General features: G+C 38.1%; 3 protein-coding genes and 1 pseudogene across 5 annotated transcripts; 2 read left to right on the top strand and 2 right to left on the bottom strand.

Annotated features, from left to right (window-relative positions):
• Nucleotides 1–390: 390 nt before the first annotated feature.
• Nucleotides 391–3,196, bottom strand: LOC121749596 (annotated as a pseudogene).
• Nucleotides 3,197–4,445: 1,249 nt separating this feature from the next.
• On the top strand, nt 4,446–10,789 carry LOC121748289 (autophagy-related protein 11-like). 3 transcript variants are annotated; one of them, XM_042142545.1, is made up of 6 exons: nt 4,449–4,804; nt 5,684–6,370; nt 7,613–9,233; nt 9,379–9,596; nt 9,942–10,155; nt 10,235–10,789. In XM_042142545.1, the coding sequence occupies exons 2-6, from the start codon at nt 5,685–5,687 to the stop codon at nt 10,667–10,669; spliced, it is 3,174 nt and encodes a 1,057-aa protein (XP_041998479.1). In that variant the 5' UTR covers nt 4,449–4,804; nt 5,684; the 3' UTR covers nt 10,670–10,789. The 3 variants fall into 3 exon arrangements, with proteins under 3 accessions (XP_041998477.1, XP_041998479.1, XP_041998478.1); XM_042142544.1 differs by having other exon boundaries at nt 4,449–5,108; XM_042142543.1 differs by having other exon boundaries at nt 4,446–6,370.
• A 23-nt stretch (nt 10,790–10,812) lies between these two features.
• On the bottom strand, nt 10,813–12,768 carry LOC121748290 (50S ribosomal protein L35, chloroplastic-like). Its single transcript, XM_042142546.1, has 3 exons — nt 12,442–12,768; nt 12,251–12,367; nt 10,813–11,094 (listed from the first exon to the last, which is right to left on the bottom strand). The coding sequence occupies exons 1-3, from the start codon at nt 12,691–12,693 to the stop codon at nt 11,020–11,022; spliced, it is 444 nt and encodes a 147-aa protein (XP_041998480.1). The 5' UTR covers nt 12,694–12,768; the 3' UTR covers nt 10,813–11,019.
• Nucleotides 12,769–16,446: 3,678 nt separating this feature from the next.
• On the top strand, nt 16,447–18,158 carry LOC121749139 (AP2-like ethylene-responsive transcription factor At1g16060). Its single transcript, XM_042143738.1, has 8 exons — nt 16,447–16,607; nt 16,796–16,878; nt 17,013–17,021; nt 17,120–17,208; nt 17,296–17,369; nt 17,433–17,483; nt 17,565–17,641; nt 17,716–18,158. The coding sequence occupies exons 1-8, from the start codon at nt 16,447–16,449 to the stop codon at nt 18,156–18,158; spliced, it is 987 nt and encodes a 328-aa protein (XP_041999672.1).
• Nucleotides 18,159–25,879: the final 7,721 nt, after the last annotated feature.

Below are 25,879 nucleotides of genomic sequence, written 5' to 3'. Positions count from 1 at the left end.
TGACAAGCAATGTTAAAATCGACATCAGACTCCCATATACAAAAAAAAAATCGACATCAGACTCTTGTAAGTTGTAAGCACAACCAAAATCTATTTAATTTAGGTGCCTACTTATTCTTTTGGTCACATTCCTTGTACATTTCGTTAGATTGAGCCAAAATTTATAATTGGGTGGTACTATATTTTTTTGTTCCAAATAATAAAAATCCAATTTTCTTTTATTGTAGATATATATATGCATCTAGATTCTAGATTCATAATTGATTCGATCCAATACGGGACGAAGTTATTACTATTCCATGACGACGTTACAGTTAACCTTTTTGCCGTTGAGATATGCTGTGATTTTAGATTTTTGTGGTTTGGATTTTGGTTGCAGCTGCATAGCTCTTTTGTAGGCAAAAAACAAGAATGTCTTCTCTCTCAATATCTTGTGATCAAGCAAGCATAAGTGATAGGATTGTGCAGATCATATGGAGAAAAGGCAAAAAACTGGAAAGTTTACTCATGAAACCTAGCATTGTATTCGACGAGGGAGGGAGGCACGTCCCAACTACATATCGCTCACCAGCTCCATCTCCGGCATGGACTTCCCTGATAGGAACGACTTGAATAGTGTCAGAGCTTGCTTCGGCTTATGCAGTGGAACTTCATGGCCGGCTCCTCTCACTACCACGAATGTCAGCCCCTCGTATCGTATTCTTCTGTCCATCCGCCTACCTGTTTGCCAAACACAGCAAATATTACTGACTGATCAGAATCAGAGGGGGTGGTGAGGTTAAGATAGAAAGCTGACCTGGCCATCATCATACCAAGCGCGTCACGGCCTAACTGTCCGAAGCTTCATAACATCTATGTTATAACGGGTTGAAGTCACCGGAATCGTAGCCCACTGTCCAGGTGTGGAAAAACCTGAACATCCAGATACGAAGTCCCGAATTCAAGAGCTCAGCGTAGACATCCAATACCGATAGAGATGAATCCTGCCAGTTCTCATGCACCAATTCACTGCAATCACAATACATCTGTCTTAAATAAATCAAAAGGAAAATCTAGTAGTTTGCATACCTGTTAGTCAGTCTTCCAAGGGGACTTTTGGCCACGAACATGAAGAACGTCTTGAACCGAATGATTCTCTGTGCATGGATCGTATGGTCTTCTGAGAAGACCGGCCTTCTATAGCTCAAGAAAATAAATACTATTAATAATCCAAATATGATAAAATTAGAGGAAAAGGCAAAAGATGTGAACACATACAGTCTTGCTTCTCCGAAGATGGCTTAATCTGCTGGAAGTAGTTGGACAGGGAGGAGTATAGATGCTGAACTCATCGATGTCCTCGAGTTCCTGATCAGCGATCGTAAGGACTTTCTCGCATTCCTCTGAATTGTGCACGAACGACTCGTAGGCACATTTGACGTACAGCTGCTTGTAGGTCTGGTCCGAAATCATGCCAACGGACCACATGAGTTGAGAAGCTCTGAAATGGTCATGAGAGTCGTCCGTTAGAGCGTTTCCAACCAGAATGCAGAGGCCAATTTCAAGGTTATCCGTTTTCACACAAGCACGTAACATTTTAAAATATCAGGAGGAGGATACCAAGAAACCCTTGAGATTGATAGTTTCTACTCCGTGTTTCTCGTTGTGCTTCACAATAGCATGAGTGAGTTGAGGAATATAATGCCCTGAATCAATAAAGTGAAATATAAGAATTCATATATTGACATTTCGTGCTCATTTAAAAATTTCTGCTTTGTAATTCCCATCATCTGGTATAAGAAACTGCAACTAGAAATAGAGGAAAGTGTAGCCTGATTAACCTACCGGCATAGCTCTCTCCTATGAGATAAAACTCTCTTCCTTTGTACTGTGGAAAACGTTCTAACCAATTCTCCATAAATATTAGGATATCATCAGCTGCAAAAACAGAAATTGCAATTAAAATGCTGAATCAAATATGCAGAATATGATGTGATGGAAGATATAAGAAGAAACTGTACCAGTTCTTTTATCACCATTGCTCACTATATCAGAGGGAGTGTTTGAATACGAAAAACCAACTCCGACAGGAGAGTCCACAAACAATATATTTGCAACTGCAAAGATCGAAAGCATCATGAAAATGACCAGTTTTTTGGTGGACATCTACAATCCAAATGAAGACTAACTTGATGGAGTATAATCTTTTGCCATATCTCAAGCTCAAAGTTAAGGGTATAAAAATTTTCGAAGCCCTCAGAAGTATTTGGAAAGCTGACGAAATGCAGCCTAAACAAAATCTTCGACTGCTTCTGTTTATGCAACCAAACAAAAACTAGAAGATGATGATAAAGAAATACCTTTATTCCAAGAATAAGGGTTGAAATAAAGGGTTTTCCCATACTTCTCAATATGCAATGGTCCAATTTCCTCAGCCAGCCCAAGGGCAATTGATGAATACCCATGCCCTAAATGTCACATACAGCTCAAAACAATTACACAAATATTTATAAGCACAAAATTCATACATAAATGCATGCAAGTCACATAATATAGATCATCACTACATCCACCGAAATGCTACTCACAATTTACAGAAACAAACACTCACAAGCTGAAGAGAGAATTGCATATTTACCTAAGCCTAAATATAAAAAACTAGTAGGAGTATCAAGAAACTCTAGAAATTCAACATAGAACTCCAAATGCAAGATCATACTTACAACCACATCAAGAAGATGAAAATGTACAGAAAAATCATATGAGAAAATCAGATATATTCGCATTCTCTTCTTAACCACATCATAACGACCTCCATTGAGCCAGAGAGCGAGGGGTTTGGAAGAAGGGTCGTCCACGGCCTCAAAGAACCAATAGAAAAGCTCCCTTCAAAATTCTTGGTTGACATTGATGTAGCCAGCGTAGTGCGCGAAGCTAACGTTGAAATTCTGGCCGGGGAGCTTCCACACCTTGTCCAACTGCTGCTGATTAAACGAGAAGCTGCTGCTGTTGCAGCTCAAAGACTGGAGCTGTACAATAGATATCACGACGAAAATGTGGAAAACCCATCTCAAAGATGGCATCTTTCTGCGATGGAATTGGGGAAGAAAGTGTTTTTCACTTTTTTGAGTGTCCTAATAAAGATGAGTGGCAGTGGTGTGTGATGTCGGCAGAGGCTGCCGTGCACCTCCTTGAATTTTGCTTTTGTTGAGTAATGTTGAGGCTGTCCTAATTTTGCTTTTTCTGTGGTCCATTTAGAGAGCACTTTTGCTATTTTAGTTTCTTCATACAACTATTTACTTTATTTTATTTTTAGTATGCAAATCTTATATTTCACCAACTTTTTAAACTAATTGTCCAATAAAAATTAATACTTTAAATGGTCTCACATTCTACTCACTTTCTCCTTTTTCCTTTCCTTCACAAAGCTAAATAATTTCTTAAAACTTGTACCGAATTAAAATGACTCTTGAAATGGTGGACAGAAGAGTATTTTTATTTAGAGGTAAAATTTGTGAGTTTGTATATTCTATGTTATTACACGTCTACACGTATTGTGGTACCAACTAATTATCTATCTAATTACACCACATAATTAAACCGTTTGTACTATAATATAATTCCCAATAAAAATAGTATGAGTAAAGTTCACCAAATTTTCGTGCTTAATGAGAGTATGTATTTTATGTTTGGCTCGGCGTGTTGATGGAAAACATATGTATATATGTTTGTTGGCATAACTTTCAAAAAGTTTAAGAATGTTGTAATTATAACAATTAGAGAGATTTTTATGAAATTATAATATTTTAAAATTCACTTTGCAATTAATTCACAAATTAGATGACAGACAATGTTAAAAAATAAAACCGACAATTGATCAATAAATAATGCGCCTAGCCCGTTAATTGCAATTTTTTATGATAAAGAGAATTATTTGTGAAGGGTCCACACTCCACATCATACTCCTTTTTAAGCACAACAAAATCTATCTATTCTAGACTACTTAATATTTTGTTCACATTCATATTGTAAGATTGAGCCAATATTTATCATTGGCTCTCAAATTCGAACACGTGGTTGTATCTATTTTGTTCCAAATAACAAAAATCCAATTTTTTTAAAAAGTAATATACATCTAGATATATACTCCAATTGATTCGATCTATTTGTATTCTATTTAGTTTTTATTTCATCACCGTATGCCAAAATTGTTGAAGGGTCATATCCTATATTTCTCCTTCTGTGTGCTTTAATATTTCTATTTACATAATCACCGTGTGACAAATACAATTCAACCTTTTAACACATGATTCAAATAGTATAGGGAAAAATTACTATTAGAACTAATTGATATGAAAATATTATTTCAGTCATAATACTATAAATCTTTTGTCAAATTCGATAAAATAATGGAGTGAGGCAAAGTCGGATTAACCAGCCAGTCATTAAATAATGATCATAATTAAAAATGACGCAGATAAGCCTAAGTTGTGATTAACTAAATCAATTGCAATTTTACATTAAACATTTATATAATCAAACAAGTCATCGACAATCCTAGTTTCCACCTGATTCAAATATATCTTGGAAGATTCATAAACATCAACAGCATCTGCTGCAAAGACTCAAATCCCAACTTATTCGGTTGCTCGCAGCTGCGATCTCTCTGATTTCTCCACAATAAAAGGGAAGTGCTGAAAGAAAAAAACAAAGAATATATGTGAAAAGGAAAAGAGAAGAGAATTGCAACACTGCAATCAATCAATCATTGATCACAGAGACGATTCTCCGCGCCATTGCGAGAGGTGGAGAGATAGAGGAATAGGTATGCGCATATAAATGTATCGACGCAGACGCAAGAGGAAAGAATAAAAACTGCATGGGTTTCGTGTTGAAGTTTTTTTTCTTGCATTTTACGGATTAAATTCGCGTCTGCTTTGACATAAGTATCTCGCTCTTGTCGTTTACTTGCGCCAAGTTCATGTTTTTAAGGTGGTTGAGTGGTTTGCACCTTAGCCCTATTTTCGCGATTTTCCTTTTTCTTATATTTTGATGGTCTAGTTTTGGTGGTTTGCTTGATTGCGGTGGTGCATTGCAGTTGTGGATAAAGTTTGCTGATGGCATGGTAGGTGGGTCGCTTTGAATTCTCTGCTCTTTTCTGTTTTCGGTTAGTCGGTGCCGATTGGAGTTTTCTTCTCAGTCCCAGTTCAATCTGGGGAAGTTTCCATCTCATGTGTTTTAAATTCGGATAAATTGGGATTTTTGTGATATTTGTGATTTTGTTCTCATGCGTTGAAATCGGGGAAATTGGGGTTTTTGGTTAAGGTTTTGCTGATAATATACTTGTTAGATTTTAGGTCTTGAGTACTTTAGTATGAGGAATTGAGTTTTAGCTGAAGAGTAGTTTGATCTTGAGGGTTGTTGTGGTGGATTCATTTGATCTAAGAATGAGTTCTAGTGTCTCAGAAGCTGTTGCTCATACGGGCAAGCTCGTGGTTAACATTGCTGAGAATGGGCACTCGTGTAAGATTGAGTGTGATGAATGCACTCTAGTTGAGGCAGTGCAGAGTTTCCTAGAATCAGCATGTGGTATACCGGCCAGTGATCAGCTTCTTCTGTGCTTGGACTCGAAGCTTGAACCCCATAGAACCCTCTCAGCTTACAAGCTTCCATCTGATGAAAGGGTAGTTTTTCTGTTTAATAGGATGAGGATGCGGAGTCAGTCACCGTATGTTGAGCCCGTGCAGGTTGAGATCATTGATATTCCTGATCCCCCGTTGCCATCTCCATCTCAAAACTCTCTTGCTCTGGATGATGCTTCTGATCCTGCTCTCAAGGCCTTGCCTTCGTATGAGAGGCAGTTCAGATATCATTTTGACCATGGACATGCGATTTATAGTCGTACTCAAGCAAAAATTGAGATGTGTGAGAGGCTTTTGGAAGAGCTGACGGTGCAAGAGAAGGCCTTGGCGATTGCTAGTGGTAATTTGGATAATTACTATAAGAGGATCGATCAAAACTACGTTGATTTTATGAAATCCTATTCGCAGCAGCACTGTTTTCATACCAACCTTCTAGCCACGTTCGCGAGGGATACGGAGAAACTGAGATCTATAAGAGTTCTGCCGGCCTTACAGACTGCTAATTGCAAGTGCTTGCTGGATTTTGTGAAGGAAGAAAACTTGCAGAAGACATGGAAGGATTGCAGCAGTTTGCACAAGCAGTTCCAGAATAAGGTTTCGGAGTTTAAACTTGAATATGGAGAGCTTAGGAACAATGCAGAACATATATTATCTGACAAAGCTTCGTTTCTTATCAAAGACTTGGAGTCATCTATAAGAGGTGGCCAACCGATTATCGCTGAGCTGAAGAGCATAATGCAGACGTTAAGGTCCGCTTCTTTCTTCTCCCGTTGCCCAATCTTGCATGTATTAAGTTTGATTATATGGTTGATAATGATGCTCACATCTTTATATTCCTTTTATGTATGAGTCATTATAACGTATCTCTGGGTAATAAATACACTGCGTTAGGTAACATGGTCCAGATTAGGTTTTCTTGACACCATTTCCGTAAGTCTTTTATGACTGAGAATCACCTGGATAGCCGGACCAAACTTGTTGTTACGGCTGTTTTGTCGTTTAGGATGACAACATTTCTGGTTATTTTTCTAGTTTCTCTCTAGCGTATGCAAAAGTAGAAAGTGGCTGTAACCACAAAGATCTTTGTTTTCAAGCGCCATCTTGTCTCATTCAACCCTTTAGTTTTCCAATTCAGTAAAAGAATTGAATGCTTGAAATGCAAAAATACAAGACAAAAGTGAGGAGGAAACAGAAATTAGTGATTGAGGTGTGAAATATGCGTTTAGCTGGTTAACAAGGAAATTCAAGAGATGGTTCTTCGATTTAGGCATAAGCTAATTTTTATTACTCAACAAACCATATGCCTTTTTTTTCCTGGCTGAACTTCAAATCAAGTGTTCTATATAATGGATGTAATACTTAAACTCATACAGTATGAAGAGGGTCAGTCAGTAAACGATTTCGGTGAGTGGAAGTTGCGTGATGTCCATAGGTCCCGATTAATTTTCTATTATAAGACTTATTGTAAGTGAAATTTATATCCATTTAGTATTATAAGTATATTTGATTGGCTTGACAGTTGACATGCATATTTGCTATCTATGTATGTGACAACATAAAAATACATTGGGTCTAGTTTGGGGTTGGGGTAACCGTATAATATGAATTGTGAAACAAGTACATGTTAACTAATGAGGTATTATCACCATTATTATTATTAGTATTGTTTTTTTTATCATAATGGGCAAGTATTGACGAAATTGGTAATATGCATTTAACGCCCCAGCCTTTTGAAACTGTCGAGATGCCTTCAGAACTCCTTTTGTTTTGGAATTGTCAAATCTGAAAAACATAGAAACTTACTTAGTCCACTGGATGACACGTGCAATTTTTCTCAATATTCGAAACACGTTGTGGATTCTGCATGGCATCCATAGACAGCATCATCTTTATCATTTATTTTATTTTTCTGCTTCTATGTAATTTCTTTGTTATGGCAGTTTCTTGAAGAGGGGACTATTTAATGAACACAAAAATCTCTCTTAATGCAGTGAAGATGTGAATACTGTGAAGAAGCTCGTGGAGGACTGTCTTTCCTGTCAGATGTCGTCTTCACTGCGTCCTCATGATGCAGTCTCAGCACTTGGGCCAATGTATGATAGCCACGACCAAAATCATCTTCCGAGGATGCAGGCATGCGAGGGTGCAATTTCCAGTTTGCTCGATTTCTGCAGGGATAAAAAGAATGAGATGAATATCTTTGTGCACAGTTTTTTGCAAAAAATTGCTTACAGCCAGTACAAGATTAAGGACATACGTTACAAGTTTTCTTTGTTCCGTGAGGCTTTAAAGCGTCAAGACGAACAGTTTAAGCAATTAAAAGTTGTTCGTGGAATTGTTCCTGCGTACAGAGCGTGTCTTGCTGAAGTCGTGAGGAGAAAAGAAGCTATAAAAATCTATATGAGCAAGGCGGGTCAGTTGGCTGAAAAACTTGCTATGGGGAGGAATACTGAGGTTAGGAGACGTGAGGAGTTCCTTAGAGTGCATTCTACTTTTATCCCTCGAGATATTTTAGCATCTATGGGATTGTATGACACCCCAGGTACTTGTGACATAAATGTGGCTCCTTTCGACTCTAATTTGCTTGACATAGACCTTGTATATTTAGAGCGCTATGCTCCTGAGTCCTTGCTAGGGCTCTTCTCAAAGAGTGAGAAGCATGGGACTCTCAAAAGCTCGTTGTCCATGTCTGACAATAGTTATCGAGCAGTTGAAGCAGAAGGGGTACCGGGCCACCTTGAGAAGTATGATTATGGGGAAGTGCTCGATGAGTTGGAATTGGTTGGGATTGCAGGCACTAGCAAGATGGAAATTGAGAATGCAATGCTGAAAGCTGAACTTGCTTCGAAAGTTGCCCTAATTTGTTCCATGAGTGTGGAGCTTGATTATGAATCACTCGATGAAAGTAAACAAGATAATTTACTGAAAAACGTGGCAGAAAAGACTTCCGAAGCATTAAATCTGAAAGATGAATACGGAAAACACCTCCAATTGATGCTGAAGGCAAAGCAGAAGCAGTGTGAATCCTATGAGAAACGGATTCAAGAATTGGAGCAGAGGCTCTCTAATCAGCATATGCAAGGGGATGATGAGCCTAGTTTGACAGTTTCAACTACAAAGACTGATGATAACAAGCCAGAGGTATCGGGGTCTGAATCCGTTCACATACACCGAGTAGTGGAGGAGGTGTTGTGTGCATCTAGAACTTCAAAATCTGGGATTTTAAATGAGCACGTTGACAAGTCACAAGAAGGATCGGATGAAAAAATTACTGATTCCTCTAGTATGCTGAATTCTCAGCTGGATTCATTGATGCTAGATCCACACCTTGAAAAAGGGCATCTCTGCGATAAAGATAAGATGGCAGCACCACAGTCAGATGCTGAGACGAACATCACTTCAAGTAATATGGCTGTCTGTATGTCTCAGCTGATTACGCCAGATTTAGATGGTAAAAGAAATGGTGGACTTTTGGCAGAGCTGCAAAATGCGCTAGCAGATAAATCAAGCCAATTAGACGATGCGAAAGCCAAGATTCAAGCATCAACTGATGAAATTTCCAGACTCAGGGGTGATTTGGACGCCAATCAGAAGCTACTAGATGAATCTCAGGTACATTACTAACTTGAAAGTGCGAGCCTTCATTTTATGGGCTTTGTGCAAGGCTGTGTGACTAGTTATTTTCTTCATCTTTGCCTAATGTGTGCACTTCACTTTCGTTAATCAGACACATAAAAATGCTGTGCTTGTATTGCAGATGAACTGTGCTCATTTGGAGAATTGCTTGCATGAAGCGAGGGAGGAAGCTCAAACACATCTTTGTGCAGTTAATCGCAGAACCTCAGACTATAATGCATTGCGTTTAACTGTTGTCAAAATGTGTGGTCGCTTTGCAAGACTGAGAAACTGCATTTCATCAATCGAGGTGGCTGCATTAGCCGACTCTTTACATGCTCTATCGCAGTATTTATCAAGGTTAGTATTCTTTTTGCGGTGGACTCCTGACACCTATTAAGACATCCTTACTATGCAGACAGATATGACATTATCACACCCCTTCAGTATAATTGTCACTTTCTAATCCAAGATTGAAAGCATAAATTGCGCTATTCTTCACGATAATCATCACTTTTCTTCACGATAATTGTTACTTTTAGGCCATCCACACCCCATGGACGTCCTTACATGAATCCTTACAGTTCTTTCTTTCAGCATAAACAAGCACACAACTTTTAACATACTACTTTGAATTTCTCTCCTTCCATGGAGCTCTTGACTTTTGATTCTAACAAGCCATAATCACTATTTGTATATTCTCAGTTCTCCGAGTGAGGCCGGTGATGATAGTGCTTCTGAGTTCTGCGAATGCATTCAAACACTTGCCGTTAAGGTTGGTCTATTGTCAAGCCAGCGTGCAGAATTCCTAGAAAGATCCTCGAAAGCTGAAGCTGCAAATAAGCAGCTTAAGAAAGAGCTAGAAGAGAAAAAAGAGTTGGTTAACACACTCTATGTGAAGCTTAATTTGGAAAAGCAGGTAGCTATTCTATGCTCCATTTCTCCCCATCATTTCATTACTCAGTCATTTTATCTAGACATCAATATTCTTGTCACAGGCGAACAAAGAAAAGATTTGTTTAGGTCGTTTAGAAATCCACAAGCTCGCTGCTTTCGTCCTCAACTCCTCCGGGCACTATGAGGCTGTCAACCATAGCTGCCCTTACTATTTTCTTTCAGTTGAATCTGTCGCGTTATTTACTGAAAATGCTTCCCAAAATCAGAGTTACATTATAGGGCAGGTGGTTCATATTGAACGACGGGTGGTGAAGCCTCCTCCGCCAACCCTAGAGCAAGCTGATGATAGTAATGATACACCGGCCTCCTCCGAGAGTGGAGGCAACCAGTCGATTGTTGATCAAGGTTCGATTCCCAATCCCTACGGTCTTCCCGTTGGGTGTGAATATTTTATAGTGACTATAGCCATGCTACCCGAAGCCGTCCTCTTTCCTGATCTTGTTGCAGAAAGATGTGATGGAAGAGACCAAGTGTAAATATTTCGGAAGTTTAGTGAGAGTATGGCTGGGTCCCTTCTCTAACAATTAAAATCCAATCTTTTTTGTATATAGACTTTGCAACTCTTGTCAATAACTTATAAATTTTTATCTTTTACATCTCTTTATGGTACTCGTTATGATGATGATTTAATCTTGATTCATTTTATTACATCTCCTGTCATTCCACAAAAAAACTATAGTCTCAGCAAACAATAAAAGCTAAAAAGTGATGCTCTTAACAAATTTACAAATGATGCAGAAATATTTTCAATTGGCAAAAGGCGAAGGCTACTTTGAAGAGTGCACCGACACAAGAAGCTCTCTGCAAGTGACAATATCCATCAGCTTCAGTTGGCTCGGTTTACTTTCAAATACGGCAAGGCTCCTATCACGTTGTCGTAGTCGCTGCGATCAACTTGGATCTGTAAAAAGAAGCAAATAGTTGTTCATTAGAGCATAGGTACCGGTGAATTAAGCCAACTAAATGCAACGTATAATGAGATATATGATTCTAGAAACTTCATTGCAGAGCCCGAATCAGCTAACGCGTTTGATCACAAACCAACATAACCAAATGGTAACAAGCAACGTGCAGTGTGCTAGAGCTAAAATGAGATATATGATTCTATAATAGTTTAGGACAATGGAGCTAGGACTAGAGCCCTTCAATCTACTCGAAGAGAATACCAACACTTTAGTTTTGCATTCCTTTTACAAAGTAGGCACTAAGTTGTACTCTGCAGAGATAAAGAATACTTATTGACTTGTACGTAGCAACACGTGATTTACTGACCGTGCATATAGTTCATGACGAAAATAGTGGCACTGGACATTTCACAAATTTCAGAGGAAACTTAGACACTCATTCCTATTCAACTACTTTTTCTCCTGCAGTAACTCTGCATCAAGCTCTATAATCTCCCACAATCACAACTAGTTTATGACAATCTTGAACAATTATAAGCCCCTTTCAATCAAATGTGATAGAACCATTCAACAAATCATAGCAACCAATTCATCCTGCCCCTTCTTGGTCAATCATTCTCCAAATGCAAACAGTGTCCGATCCCCTATTCTAAATGCACAAATCACTACTACTTGTCACAGATGCTTCAATGATGTTATCTTGTGCAGGTATAACATGTTGATAATACAGAGAGTCGGGGATGAGAGACTAATTGAACAATCTTAATCTAGACATGCTTTTCTTCGTTCCCTACTTAATCAGTTTCAAACCAACAAAGATAACTCTACAGAACAGACCTTATTTAATGAAATCACATGTCAATATACAAATTCTAAACAGAAAACTTTCCACGCCCATTTTTCCTTGCTAGTAGACCATGTCAAAGCCAAAATCCCAATTCAACAACATAAACCTCAAAGAAACACAAAAGAAGCTATTTCAAACCCACAATTCTGCTTCTTGAAACCCAATCATCTAAATCACAAACCAACTCTATCCAAACCTACATTTGCTAGAGACAATTTCAGCTACTACCACAACAATGCTTACATAAAAACTGCACAAATCAATCTACAGCAAGAAAATTAGGAAGTATATAAAAAACCACTAACCGATTTAGAGAGTCTCAATCTCCTCTTGGTATTCTTCTTCCTAAGCAAATGCTGCTTCCCTGCTCGCCTCCTCATTATCTTCCCGCTCCCTGTCACGCGAAACCGCTTAGCCGAAGCCTAACATTCCCAAAATTCAAACGACGTCAAGATCATTTTTTTCCTGAAGGCCACGCAATGGGCAAAAAATTTACCTTGTGGGTCTTCATTTTATAGCCTTTCGCGCACACCACCGTGAGAGGTTGTGGAATTCTTCGAACTGCGGTGGAGGTATTGACAATTTTGGTGAGAACGAGGGGGCGGAGGCCGCAAATGGAGCAGGAGGAACTGAGATTAAGGGACAAGGCGCGTTTCTTGATTAACGGTGTAGATGGGACTTTTGCGCTGCGCGGAGCAAGGGGCGTGTGGCGGAAAGAAAAGATGGCAGCCATTGTTGCAGTAGCCATGTTTGCGAAAGAAAGATTGGATTTTTGTGGGAAATGGAAGGGATAGAATTCTTCGTTCTCTCTAACGACATTGGTTGGTCTTATTTTTAAACTTTTCAGCCAATTTAGACTTTCCCAAAATTGACCCGACTCAAATGTTTATTGGGCCTAAAAGTGGAGGCCCAAATCGGAGCCTACTGTTACCATATAGTATGATAAAGCGATAAAGCGATAAAGCATACACTAAACAGATTTCATTTAAACAAAATATATGAAATAAAGAAAGAAAGAAAGAAAGAAAGAAAGAAAGAAAGAAAGAAAGAAAGAAAGAAAGAAAGAATTATAAGAGTACACACGTGGTAAAGGACATATAGTAATTGATAAGGGTTTATGTAATAAAAGAGTTTCTGAATGAGGGACTTAACTGTGAAAATGGAATATATGAGGATGGTAAGTGCAAAGGCAGCTAGGATCGATTTTGAGGATAATCTAAACTAAAATTTCAAAAAGCAGCTAATAACAACAATTGTATTGATATTACCAATAACCAACAATAACTATTATTTTTGTCTTTATCCTTTAACAAAATCACACTTAACCTCCAATTTCGTCACAAATTGCTGTCGCACATGCCAGATTTGCCCATGCTCAAATATGAAATAATATATAGTTTATTTCATTATATATATGGGTTTAATGCGTCATCTATAAAAGGAGTTTAGCATAAACGTTATACCATATAAATTTGATACAAAATATTATGAATTCATTGCGAAAAATGATAAAGCCTGATAACGAATTTCAGTCATTAATTGATTAGTTCATTGATATTTGCATAAATCATGGTCTTCTCTATAAAGGATTTTCCAAATGTTTCAATGTATTTAAAGAATAAAGTTACCACTATAACCGTATAGCCAATTCACCATAAATCCAAGCTTCAAATGTCAGTAATGTAATTAACTAAAGTTAATTAAATAGATTTGATCGTCATTGTTATTAACTAAAGTTAAATATATTTGAAAATGCCGTGTTAGAAAAAATATTATAGCATATAATTATGAGCAGTACCGATGTATCATGCACCCTAAATTTTCAACTCTGATCTCTCATTACAATTGTTTCTTTCCAGTCGTTCTCTCATAGCCGAGTCGATTCTTTTTTGCAATCGTTTTAAGAAAATCAATAAATAGTTATAGTCGAGAAAAAGTAAAGTAAGAGAGATAATATTGTAGAGAAAAGTCTTTTCTTCATTATTCTCTATTTTACTTTACTTTTTCTCCACTTCAACTATTTATTACTATAATTTTCTCAAAACGAGTGCGCAAAAAAAATGACTCTAGTACTTCAAAGCTTCAGCCACTTGTTTTATTTTATAACTAGTGTCACACCCCGTGCGATGCACGACCCAATTGATTTTCTATACGATTATTTTAAAACTGTGAGTTCACATTTATGAAATGAAAAACAATATAATTATATAAAGTTTAAATTAAAAATAACAAAACAATTTATTTTAAACACTTTTTCACCTCTATGGGGGCATGACTGACATGTGCAAAACCAAGTTAAAATATCATAAATTATATGTTTAAACTCATTTAATAAATCTATTAATAAAGAAAATTCTATACTTAGATACATAAATTTTATGTTTAATATAAATATTGTGTAGTATATTTTTTATTTTTTATATTTCACAACAAATTGGATTAAATTAGTGAATTCAATTATAACAATGGTGGGACATTTAAACTAAAAATATGATTTTGATATGTTGAATTTTAGTAGTTTCACATTAAAAAAATATTATTTTTTAGTATTTTAAAAATTTATTCAAATCAAAGGAAGATACTGCCTTGTTAATATTTTTGAGAATTTTGTATGCATGTTTATAATGATAGATTTAAATTAAAGTGTAGGGGAAAAATTGAATCTTTATTTCATTACACTTGTAAATCTATTTGGAGATTTTGTTTATAAGACCAATTATTACTACTATTGGTCTAAATAGCCAAAAATAATCAATAAGTACCTTCATTTTATCATTAACCACGATTATGGGTAAAATTCTGAATATATGTAATCAAAATAATCTATAATATATATTAAAAGATACCTAAAGATCAACATCATCGTCAACAACAAATATAATATGATACTTGATAACATGCTAACCAAAATATAAAATTGAATAGAGTGATGGACGAATTACCGATAGCAAAAAATAATGAACAATCGAGAAACCAATTAGTAAATGAACAAATCAAGAACCCAATTATTATTACTATTGGTCTAAACACTAAAAAATAATTAATAGGAAATACCTTTATTTGACCTTTCCATAACCATTAGCAACAATTTTGTGATGAGACGCGAATACATATCATCAAAATAATCTATAAAATATTTTAAAAATACCAAAAATTCAAAAATTATCATCAGCAATAAATATAATAACATAATAATCAAAATATAAAAATGCATAAAATGATACGTGAATTAAGAAAAGCAAAAAAATACTACATATTGGATGGATAAATTAATTCCTTCAAAATGAAGGCATACACACATATATATAGTGTTTACAACTTTGAATCTTGAAAAAAACATAAATGACAATATAATGATAATAATGGAAAATAGAATGCACCCTCCTCCACTTCTTGTAACAGCACTGTAAATTTTTATATTCATAATGATGAATTTGCCACCCCACTTTCTTAGGCAGTAAAGATTGAAAATTTAATACTATAAAATTGTTAATATTCGTGTCAACTTATTACTACTATGAATTATTATTAGTTTTGATATATTAAATAAAATTGTAACGGTAACTTATTATGTTTGAATTATATGCTTATTATGCTTGAATTATATAGTGAGGTTAAAATTTACAAATATTCAAATTCATACCCAGAATTCATAGATATTCAAATCAAGGCCAAAACTCGCATTTTATATATGTATAGATTAAGGGAATTTTTACTGACTTTCAACTGTAGTATATATAATCTCATAGTACTAAATATTTTTACCAACAATTAAAATTCTAGTTACAATTTTCCCTTAACTAAACAATTGCGCTTGAAAAGAGGGATAAACATCTATTATATGATCCCATAATTTCTCTTAATGATTCCATGCTGGAAACATGTTCAATTCTCAAAAAGAAATTTATCCAAACCTTTATTACTACAGTTGTATGTAATTTCGTGTGATAATAATATAAGTGTTGTGGGTGTAAACTGATCATATAACATTGGATAATAAACAGAGTTGAAAACAGTATATAAGTGTTGTTGTGAGCTTGGCCTAAATAAGAGGAGTAATACCAAACTAATGCACATGATAACTTACAATTAATTTTACGTAAATTCATCTCTGCAACTGCATTCATGGTTTGCTACATTATTTCATCTCATATTTTGTGTGTGACTGCTATAAATGTTCATGCACCTTAACATGGTTTCTGTTACTAAAGTAGTACTACTACTTATCAGTTGACAATACAGTTAGCAGAAGAGATCTGAGATTTTGTACAAGCATTTAAGTAGATTATAATTAAGTTGATAATCCGGCTATAATAATTTAATTGTAGTTTATTTGCCGTTTTAGACGGCAATCAAAAGCAATTAATCTGCCGGCACTTACACTGGCAGTGCCAGCCAGCTCTGCAAATCCACTTCAAATTGTTTAAAAGCGTCTTCACTCCAAGACTTGGTCATACTTAATTAAGTTTAACCCTATTATCTCCTTTTCTGATACTTTTCCATGGCCAAATTATCACCTCATAAGAATTCCAACATCAATAGTAATTACACTACTAGTTTGAATGTTGTGAATGGCGTTGCAATGAAGCCAAAACGCACGAGGAAAACCATTCCTAGAGACTCTCCGCCTCAACGCAGCTCCATCTATCGCGGTGTAACAAGGTTCTTATAACATCATTTAAATTTGTGTCCAACTGTACCATGAAAGGTATGATTGCATATTTGTATAGGATTTGATATAGCTCTGACCCATCAAACTATTCCCTCGCTTACATTATATGCATTCACATTGTTGTGTTTCATGGTCTTGATTTACATTAATGTTTCATCTTTGTTGTTGCTTAATTTAGGCATCGTTGGACCGGTCGATATGAAGCACATTTGTGGGATAAGAATTGTTGGAATGAGGCGCAGAATAAGAAGGGAAGACAAGGTTGGTTAATTGTTTCTAATTTCTTGATAAATCATAATTATTAAAGCTATTTTAATGATCATGATGGTATTTGGTTTCTAATTTCTTGATGCCCTTTTTGTGGTATTCCGATGGAATCTTGATGGCAAATGCAGTCTATCTTGGTATGTTAATAAAGTCACTTTAGGATTTATTGGTGATAATCTTCGTTTTGAGGAATGCTTGAAATTGATAATTAATTGATTTATTGTTGATAAATTAGGTGCATATGATGATGAAGGGGCTGCTGCTCGATCTTATGATCTGGCTGCACTTAAGTATTGGGGTCGAGATACCATTCTCAATTTTCCGGTTAATTAATTTGCTTCTTGAAAATCCTACTTAAATAATTAAACCTTTTTTTTCTGGTAAATAAGTAGTATTTTCATGATAATGTAGGTATCGACTTATGAGAAAGAGATCATAGAAATGGAGCGTCAATCCAGAGAAGAATACATTGGATCATTGAGAAGGTACGTCGACATACACGCGTACTACATTAACACTAATATGTTGTTAATTAAAATTAACTACAGGAAAAGTAGTGGATTTTCTAGGGGAGTCTCTAAGTATAGAGGAGTTGCCAGGTAATATGCATGTGCACACTTAATAATAAATTAACCTTAAATCTTCTTTAATATTAGTTAATTTGTGGTAATTTAATTCAGACACCATCATAATGGAAGATGGGAAGCTCGAATCGGAAGAGTTTTTGGAAATAAGTACCTATACCTTGGAACTTATGGTAAATATGAATCCAATAAATTATGAATAATGAAGTAAACTTTGTCCATAATTGGTAAAAATATATTGTTGTAGCTACACAAGAAGAGGCTGCAATAGCATACGACATGGCAGCGATAGAATACCGTGGACTGAACGCCGTCACCAACTTTGATCTCAGCCGCTACATAAAATGGCTAAAACCTAACGCAGCTGCAGCCTCAGCCTCCACCAACCCCAACAACACTGGCTCCAGTCATATAACACCACTCCACCAACCTCTACCTCCTCCCATATCTGAGGCGCGGCCGGCCACGGCCACTTCGGCACTAGGGCTTCTGCTGCAATCTTCCAAGTTCAAAGAACTGATGGAAATGAACATGGCGGCAGAGTACCCTTCCACTCAACTTCCACCTCCGCCAGTGGTTGAAGATCATGAGCAGCACCAAACCTTGTTTGAATCCAATGATTACTGCACATACAATGAAGATATCTATGTGGATTTTAGCTCTATGATGCACCACCTGGAGGAGCTATGATTTCGCTTCTATTCCTTATAATTTGTTTCATAATTTCGTCTTAATTCATATCTCTGGTGATTTAATTAGGATAGAGCACTAAATTAGGGAGTAAAAAATAAGTAGTTACACATGGTGTGTCCAGCAAGTGATAATTGTAGTAATTGTGATTAGTTGGACACACCCCGCGTGTCAGTATGTCCAGACTATGGAATTTTATTCATAAATTAGGAGGCCATCATGTTATCATGACTGCAACCAAGAACACAAGGCGCGATTTATGCAGCTAGAAGGTGTTCAGCTCGGCCCAAGTTCGAGATCTGTGATATTTTATTCTTTTACTCTTCATTTTATATGTTACATAAGTACTATATGTTCCAGTATAATTTGCCTATAAAAGGCTATGTAGCTTTCGATCTATTTCTCAGCTTTTAATCAATAAAAATATCTTTTGAGAATTGAGATACAATTGAGATACAGTAAATTGTTTCTGACCATTAATTTAATTAAACTTGATACAGTTAACCTAGTTTAATTTGTAACTCATGAGCTTGACAAACAGTTAATTAAACAACAATAGATAACACAATAACAATTAAAAAAAACTTATACGTACATATATATAATTCAAAGTTTGTTTTTCCTACATGGTATAATGTTGCCAAGTATAATTGTATAAGCATTTTATTTACAAAAATTAAGGTATACAGAACATCTTAATTATGGTTAATTATGCAGGTAAGCTTTCATGACAGGTTTTGAATGAAAAATTGACATACTCCTACATCTTTATAAATTAAAATATGATGTCAGCTCCAAATATCAATACGATCATACAAATCATGTTCTGGTTCCATTTTTAATTTTATCACTTTTTAGATCATAAAACCCATGAATCAACTTAGTAAAGTTTAGACCAAAATACAAAAATAATTGCGCTAGTTGCCCATAAATTATCGAAATTTCGCCACTTTCTGATTTAACTACCAATTTTAAATGTCATCAAAATTATTTAACTGTTATTTTTTCATTTGATTTTACAATTTTCAAAGATTATGGTCAATGCCAGTGATAACTTGGACAACTGAAAAATTAGGGAGCAGAATCGGAATATAAGTAAAATGACGTCACTTTTAGTTTAGCTATGAGAACAACATTGTATCATCTCCTTCAATTTGAAGGAAGAGAGAACAGGATTTTAACGTTGTTGATAAAATAAGGAAAAGATTTTAACGTTGTTGATAAAAAACAACGCCATCCTTTACTAGCCAAGTTGCCAACCGTTTAATTTATTTGGCGTTAAATTTTCAACTATCTAAATATGAATATTAATTAATCGATGATCGCAAAATTATACTACTACGGAGTTAATAGACAATTAACCTGAAATAGTTGATATAAAGTGATTAAACGAAAATGACAAGACCATAAGCAATAAAGTAATTAATTAAGCATATGCAATTAGTATAGCAGTTAAAAGTTGAAGTAACTTTCTCAATATTCCCACCAAGCAGCAGAGATAAATATTTCACACTTCTTCACGTCTCACCTTCTGCCTCTATATAAACTGCATCCACCACTCATCACTTCAAACACACAAAAATCACGATCAATTTAAACATTTCTCTTCCTCAGATCAACTGAAACAATGCCGGCAAACTACAGTTGTAGCTTTTGTTCATTGTTAATGTTGCTCTTAATCGCCTTGTTTAAATCCATGATCGAGGCCCGCAGCCTCCTCGAATCACCGATTCCCCTGCCGCAAATTCCAACACTGCCAAAGCTCGAAATTCCGGAATTTCCAAAGGTTGAGATTCCTGAGCTGCCTAAATTGGAAATTCCGGAGCTGCCAAAATTGGAGTTTCCAGAATTGCCAAAACTGGAAATTCCGGCTCTGGAGATTCCGGAATTGCCGGAACTCGAGATTCCGAATCTTGGAGAAATATTGCCAATGCCAATGATGGAGTACGGACTAAACAAGCCCAATAGCAGTGACGGCCCATCAGCCCAAAGCCCAAGGAAGAGTATCAGTTCGGCATTACCAAAGAGTTCGGCCCCAGCCTACAGCTCGGTAAAAGCCGACCAATCAGTTCTACTCTCAGATCGGCAAAAGCTGCTCGGCAATAGTTCAGCAGTTCGGTCTCAGTATTCGACCGAACTGAGAGATAGTGGACCCATGCAGGATCTCATGACCACTACACGATCTATTTAGTGGTGTCAAATCATGCAGGATCTCATGCGGGATAAGCGGACCAAACAAAGAGGTAGTGGACCCATGCAGGATCTCCATGACCTCCACGACATCCACAACCATCATTAGTGGTGATGCAAGCCACGATCTAGTTCAATGTATAAATAGAACTTAGATCCGATAGAAAAGGGTTAAGTTCTCTAGAGGTCAAATGTGAAATAGCAAGTCTGTATTGTAAGCTGTAGAAAACAGATCAAGCAATACAACTCTGCCCTCTTTTCTTCCCGTGGACGTAGATTTACCTCAGTAAATCGAACCACGTAAATCTCTGTGTCGTGATCTGCATTTTCCTGCATTCATCACCATCAAAAATTCGCGCATCCATCACTGGCGCCGTCTGTGGGAAGCAGAGAACCAAATTTGTGATAAAACGAATTTTTGACCCTTTTTCCACCCCAAAAAAATGCATACCAGATCACACACTACCCGTAATACCGTTCGTGAAAACCATGAGGAAGCTAGTCCAGCCCGCTGGTCCGGAAAACAGCCTCGGGAGACATCTACTTCCAGTTTTCACGATGAAGGAATAAGCCGCTCAAAAGGTCCACACACCGAGTCTTCCCAGCAGCCTGATTTGAATGAGGCTGTCAAGCTGTTCTTGGCTGAGAAGCAGGATGAGTTCTTAGCCTTCCTGCAAAAGAGCCAAGAGCCGAAGACGAAAACGGTGGATTCTCCTTCCTCATCCAGACATGAAAGTCACTACCGCAGTAGTGCCGTGTCTTCCAGGAAGAAGAATCCTCAACCCCGACATGTTCCTGTTCCTCCTCGGTACCGGAATCACAGGAGATCTCCATCTCCTCCATACCGAAGAGATGTCGGGTTCGCCATGTACGGAGCATTAAAGACTCCGTTCTCGGACGATATCACCCGAACTCCTTTGCCGCGGAACTACCGGACACCGTCAATGACTTATGACGGGCTAGTGGATCCTCATGACTTCTTGGGATGCTATCAATATAATATGGCGAACCAGGGTCTCAATGAGGTCCATATATGCAAGCTGTTCCCCGAGCTGCTCATCGGGAACGCCAGAAGGTGGTTCGACAGCCTTCCTCAAGGCAGCATTAGATCCTACCGAGATCTAATGGATGCTTTCCACAGGAGGTTCTTTCAGAAAGCGGAAGCCCGAATTACTTCGGCTCAGCTGCTTTCTATACGTCAAGGTCGCGACGAAAAGATCAGCGACTTCCTGACGAGATTCCATAAGGAATGCCTACAAGTAGATAATCTCAATGATCTACTTGTCATTTCGGCATTCCAAAATGGAATCCTGCCCGGAGCTCTCTACAGAAAGCTCGTGGAATGCAGTCCGCAAACAGCTCAAGAGATGTGGGACATTGCGGACCAGTTTTCTCGTGCCGATGAGGCAGACCGTCGAAAACGGTCTTTAGACAGCTCATCTAGAGAAGACAAAAAGAAGCCCGATCATAGCGATCAGAGGTTTCCTCGCCGAACTCCTTCCCCACTAAAGGAGGGATAGCAGTCATCCGAGGTGATCAAAAAAAGCGAGTATTTGCAGATTGCGCTTAAAAGTGCCAAGCAAATCAGCTCGGCACCATCAAGCATAGCAATCACAGCAGCCGGAGTCAGAGGCAGGCGAAATGACCGAAGTCACACCGGAGCCGAACTCGATGGTGTACGGTACTGAAGCCGTGATTCCGGTTGAGATCGGCATACCCAGTCCCCGAACTCAATTTCTCCTCAGAAATGAATGGTGACGGACTGAGAGCCGAACTAGATCTTGCCGAAGAAAGAAGAGAATTGGCCTGCATAAAAGCAGCCAAGTACAAGGAGCAAGTAGCCCGGTATTATAACCAAAGGGTGAAAAAGCTGCAATTTCAAGTGGGAGATCTCGTCTTGAGAAACAACGAAGTAAGCCGAGCAGAAAAGCTGGGCGAACTCGAACCCACATGGGAAGGTCCATATCGGGTGTCAGAAGTCCTCGGCAAAGGGTCTTACAAATTGACTCACGTGTCAGGAGCACAAGTACCCCGAACATGGTACGTTTCCAACCTCAAAAAGTTCCATGTGTAAGAGACAGTCCGGTCAGTCAGTCTTGAGTCCTGTTCGGTCAATGTGCTTTCTTTGGTTTGCTTGGTCTTTGTTTGTCTCTGTGCGTTTTGTCTGTGTGTTTTGTCTGTCTCTGTGCGTGTCGTCTCTTACAAATGTTACTGAGGTATCTTGTTCTTCGAAGGCTGATCCCCTTCTTAGAACATATACAAGCCAACGATTGTGAGTCAAAGCTTCTAAAGAGGATACAAGACCACAATTCAGCTTAAACAAGCAGTTCGTCTGAAACGAACTGCAATAAGCCAACGATTGTGAAGTCAAAGCTTCTAAAGAGGATACAAGACCACAATTCAGCTTAACAAGCAGTCCGTTTGAAACGAACTGCAACAAGCCAACGACTGTGAGTCCAAGCTTCCAAGGAGGATACAAGACCACAATTCAGCTTAACAAGCACTTCGTCTGAAACGAACTGCAATAAGCCAACGATTGTGAGTCCAAGCTTCTCAGGAAGATACAAGACCACAATTCGGCTTAAGAAATAAGCACTTCGTCTGAAACGAACTGCAATAAGGGAAAGTCCGATCCACGCGATAAACCTCGCCGAATTAGGACGACCAAGTTCGGTCAAAGAAGTTTACCTCATAAGACCGAGGACGACCATGTCTAGTCAAAGAGGTTTACTGCATAAGACCACTTCGGTTAACTGGGAAAGTCCGATCCACGCGATAAAACTCGCCGAATTAGGACAAGGGAAAGTCCGATCCACGCGATAAAACTCGCCGAATTAGGACAAGGGAAAGTCCGATCCCCAAATTAGGACAACGGAAAGTCCGATCCGAGCGATAAAACTCGCCAAATTAGGACACAAGCTTAGTCCGGTCAAAGATGTTTATTTCATCAGACCAAAGACGAGTCCGGTCAAAGATGTTTATTTCATCAGACCAAAGACGAGTCCGGTCAAAGATGTTTATTTCATCAGACCAAAGACGAGTCCGGTCAAAGATGTTTATTTCATCAGACCAAAGACGAGTCCGGTCAAAGATGTTTATTTCATCAGACCAAAGACGAGTCCGGTCAAAGATGTTTATTTCATCAGACCAAAGACGAGTCCGGTCAAAGAAGTTTACTTCATAAGACCGATGACAAGTACGATGAAATTTTTTCGCTAAGCTGTAAATACACAGTGTTAGAAGCGAAAACAAAATTTCATTTTTCAAATCTTGTTCGGCACACAACTCCGCTACCCTACGAGATGGCGTTACGCTATTACAAAGGACTATCCTACTGTCCAGGGTTGCTAAAGTTGAGCCATCTATTCACAAAATCCTCGTGAAGCCGAGTTCGGGCGTTCTCGGCAGCTGAAGAATAAGCAGGTCGACGAGATACTCTAATCGACCTACCGCCTCTTCCCTGAGCCCGAGAAGCCCTAGCACCTCGGCGGCGAAGAGTCTCTTCACGAAGCATTTGCCGATCTTGCTCACTCATAACCACAGCTCCTCTGCGAACTTCAGTCCGTCCTCGACTTGACGTCTCTGGTTGTCCCTGAGTTCGTTGCTGACTTGGAGTACGGTTTTGAGCAAGAGAATCAGAGGTTTGAGCTGGAGTACTAGCATCTGTTGGCGGGAAATGCCTGAGGAATCTCTCAATTGAGGGACGCCGGGAAAGAACTATGTCGTACCGAGAAGCCCAGCGCCGCAATGATTTCACGACTTGTTGGCAAGCCGAGCTCTCCAGCGCATTGTTCCTCCGGAGTACATGATATTCCTCCCACAGTTCGTCAACTCGTTCTTGAACTTCAGAGATGGTCATTCCCCCACGCCTGCAGATGAAATCCTCATACGCAGTCCTCTCAGCGACGGCAGTGTTCAGCTCGGCCTCCAGATCCTTCTTTTCGGACTCTAAGTCCTTATTATCGGCCTCCAGCTTCATTGAACGAGCCAAGAGTTCGTCATTCTTCATCTGGTCAGCTATAGCTCTTTTCTCAGCTTCGTCTAAAGCCGAAGAGTACAGCCGCTTCCAGTGAAGTACCTCCAGCTCCTTGAGAGTTAAGAATACAAAGCAGCTACGTCAGTTCGGCATTTCAGCTTACCGAGCAGGTAGTAAACCACAACAGGAGTAAGAGAGTACGAAAGGCTATACGAAGACACAAGAGCAGAAAGAAGAATTTTTTCATTCATAAGAAAAAAATTTTTCTACACAAGGGCTTCAAGGCCGTTTTACAAGAAGGAAGAAACTAAACTAAGAGAAGGAAGACGAAATCATACTCCGCTAGCTTCGTCTCCGCCTTCTCGGTGAGGTCCAGCTTCCTTCTCCTCGTCTGCTTCAGCGTCAGCCTCCCCCGTACCTTTATCCAGAATGCCGAAGTGACTCGCTTCGCCGAAGTGATTCACTTCGCTTTTCGGGGGGGGGTAGTGATGGAGTACGGACTAAACAAGCCCAATAGCAGTGACGGCCCATCAGCCCAAAGCCCAAGGAAGAGTATCAGTTCGGCATTACCAAAGAGTTCGGCCCCAGCCTACAGCTCGGTAAAAGCCGACCAATCAGTTCTACTCTCAGATCGGCAAAAGCTGCTCGGCAATAGTTCAGCAGTTCGGTCTCAGTATTCGACCGAACTGAGAGATAGTGGACCCATGCAGGATCTCATGACCACTACACGATCTATTTAGTGGTGTCAAATCATGCAGGATCTCATGCGGGATAAGCGGACCAAACAAAGAGGTAGTGGACCCATGCAGGATCTCCATGACCTCCACGACATCCACAACCATCATTAGTGGTGATGCAAGCCACGATCTAGTTCAATGTATAAATAGAACTTAGATCCGATAGAAAAGGGTTAAGTTCTCTAGAGGTCAAATGTGAAATAGCAAGTCTGTATTGTAAGCTGTAGAAAACAGATCAAGCAATACAACTCTGCCCTCTTTTCTTCCCGTGGACGTAGATTTACCTCAGTAAATCGAACCACGTAAATCTCTGTGTCGTGATCTGCATTTTCCTGCATTCATCACCATCAAAAATTCGCTAAACCATCAGCCAACATTGGTCCAACCCGAAGTGCCAGAATCGCCTTAACGGGATGCTATAAACAAGTTGATGGGAATGTGATATTGATATAGTAGTAATAAATTAATTATTATTATTATTATTATTATTATTATTATTATTATTATTACTGCTACTAATTTTTACTATTATTGTTGTTGCTGCTATTGTTATTCTGTAACGTGATTATCATATCATATAAATATTTATTATCATATATTTGACTTGTTTTCTCTATGTCGGATATGCTTCCTTCCATTTATATTCTTTATTTCATTTTAAAGTCAAGTGTACGATAATAAATATTTATATGAAAGATGATATATAGTCAAGCCAAAACTTGATAGTATTTGATTGTTAGGAAAACTTCTATTCTTTGTTAGGTAAATTGCACGATAATTCCCCTACAATCTGTTTAATGATGAATACTTTGTCATGT

This window comes from Salvia splendens, chromosome 9, assembly GCF_004379255.2.
Source record: "Salvia splendens isolate huo1 chromosome 9, SspV2, whole genome shotgun sequence".
Taxonomy (NCBI): Eukaryota; Viridiplantae; Streptophyta; class Magnoliopsida; order Lamiales; family Lamiaceae; genus Salvia; species Salvia splendens.
Note: the sequence above shows the minus strand (reverse complement) of the source record. Positions and strands in the feature narration are given on the sequence as shown.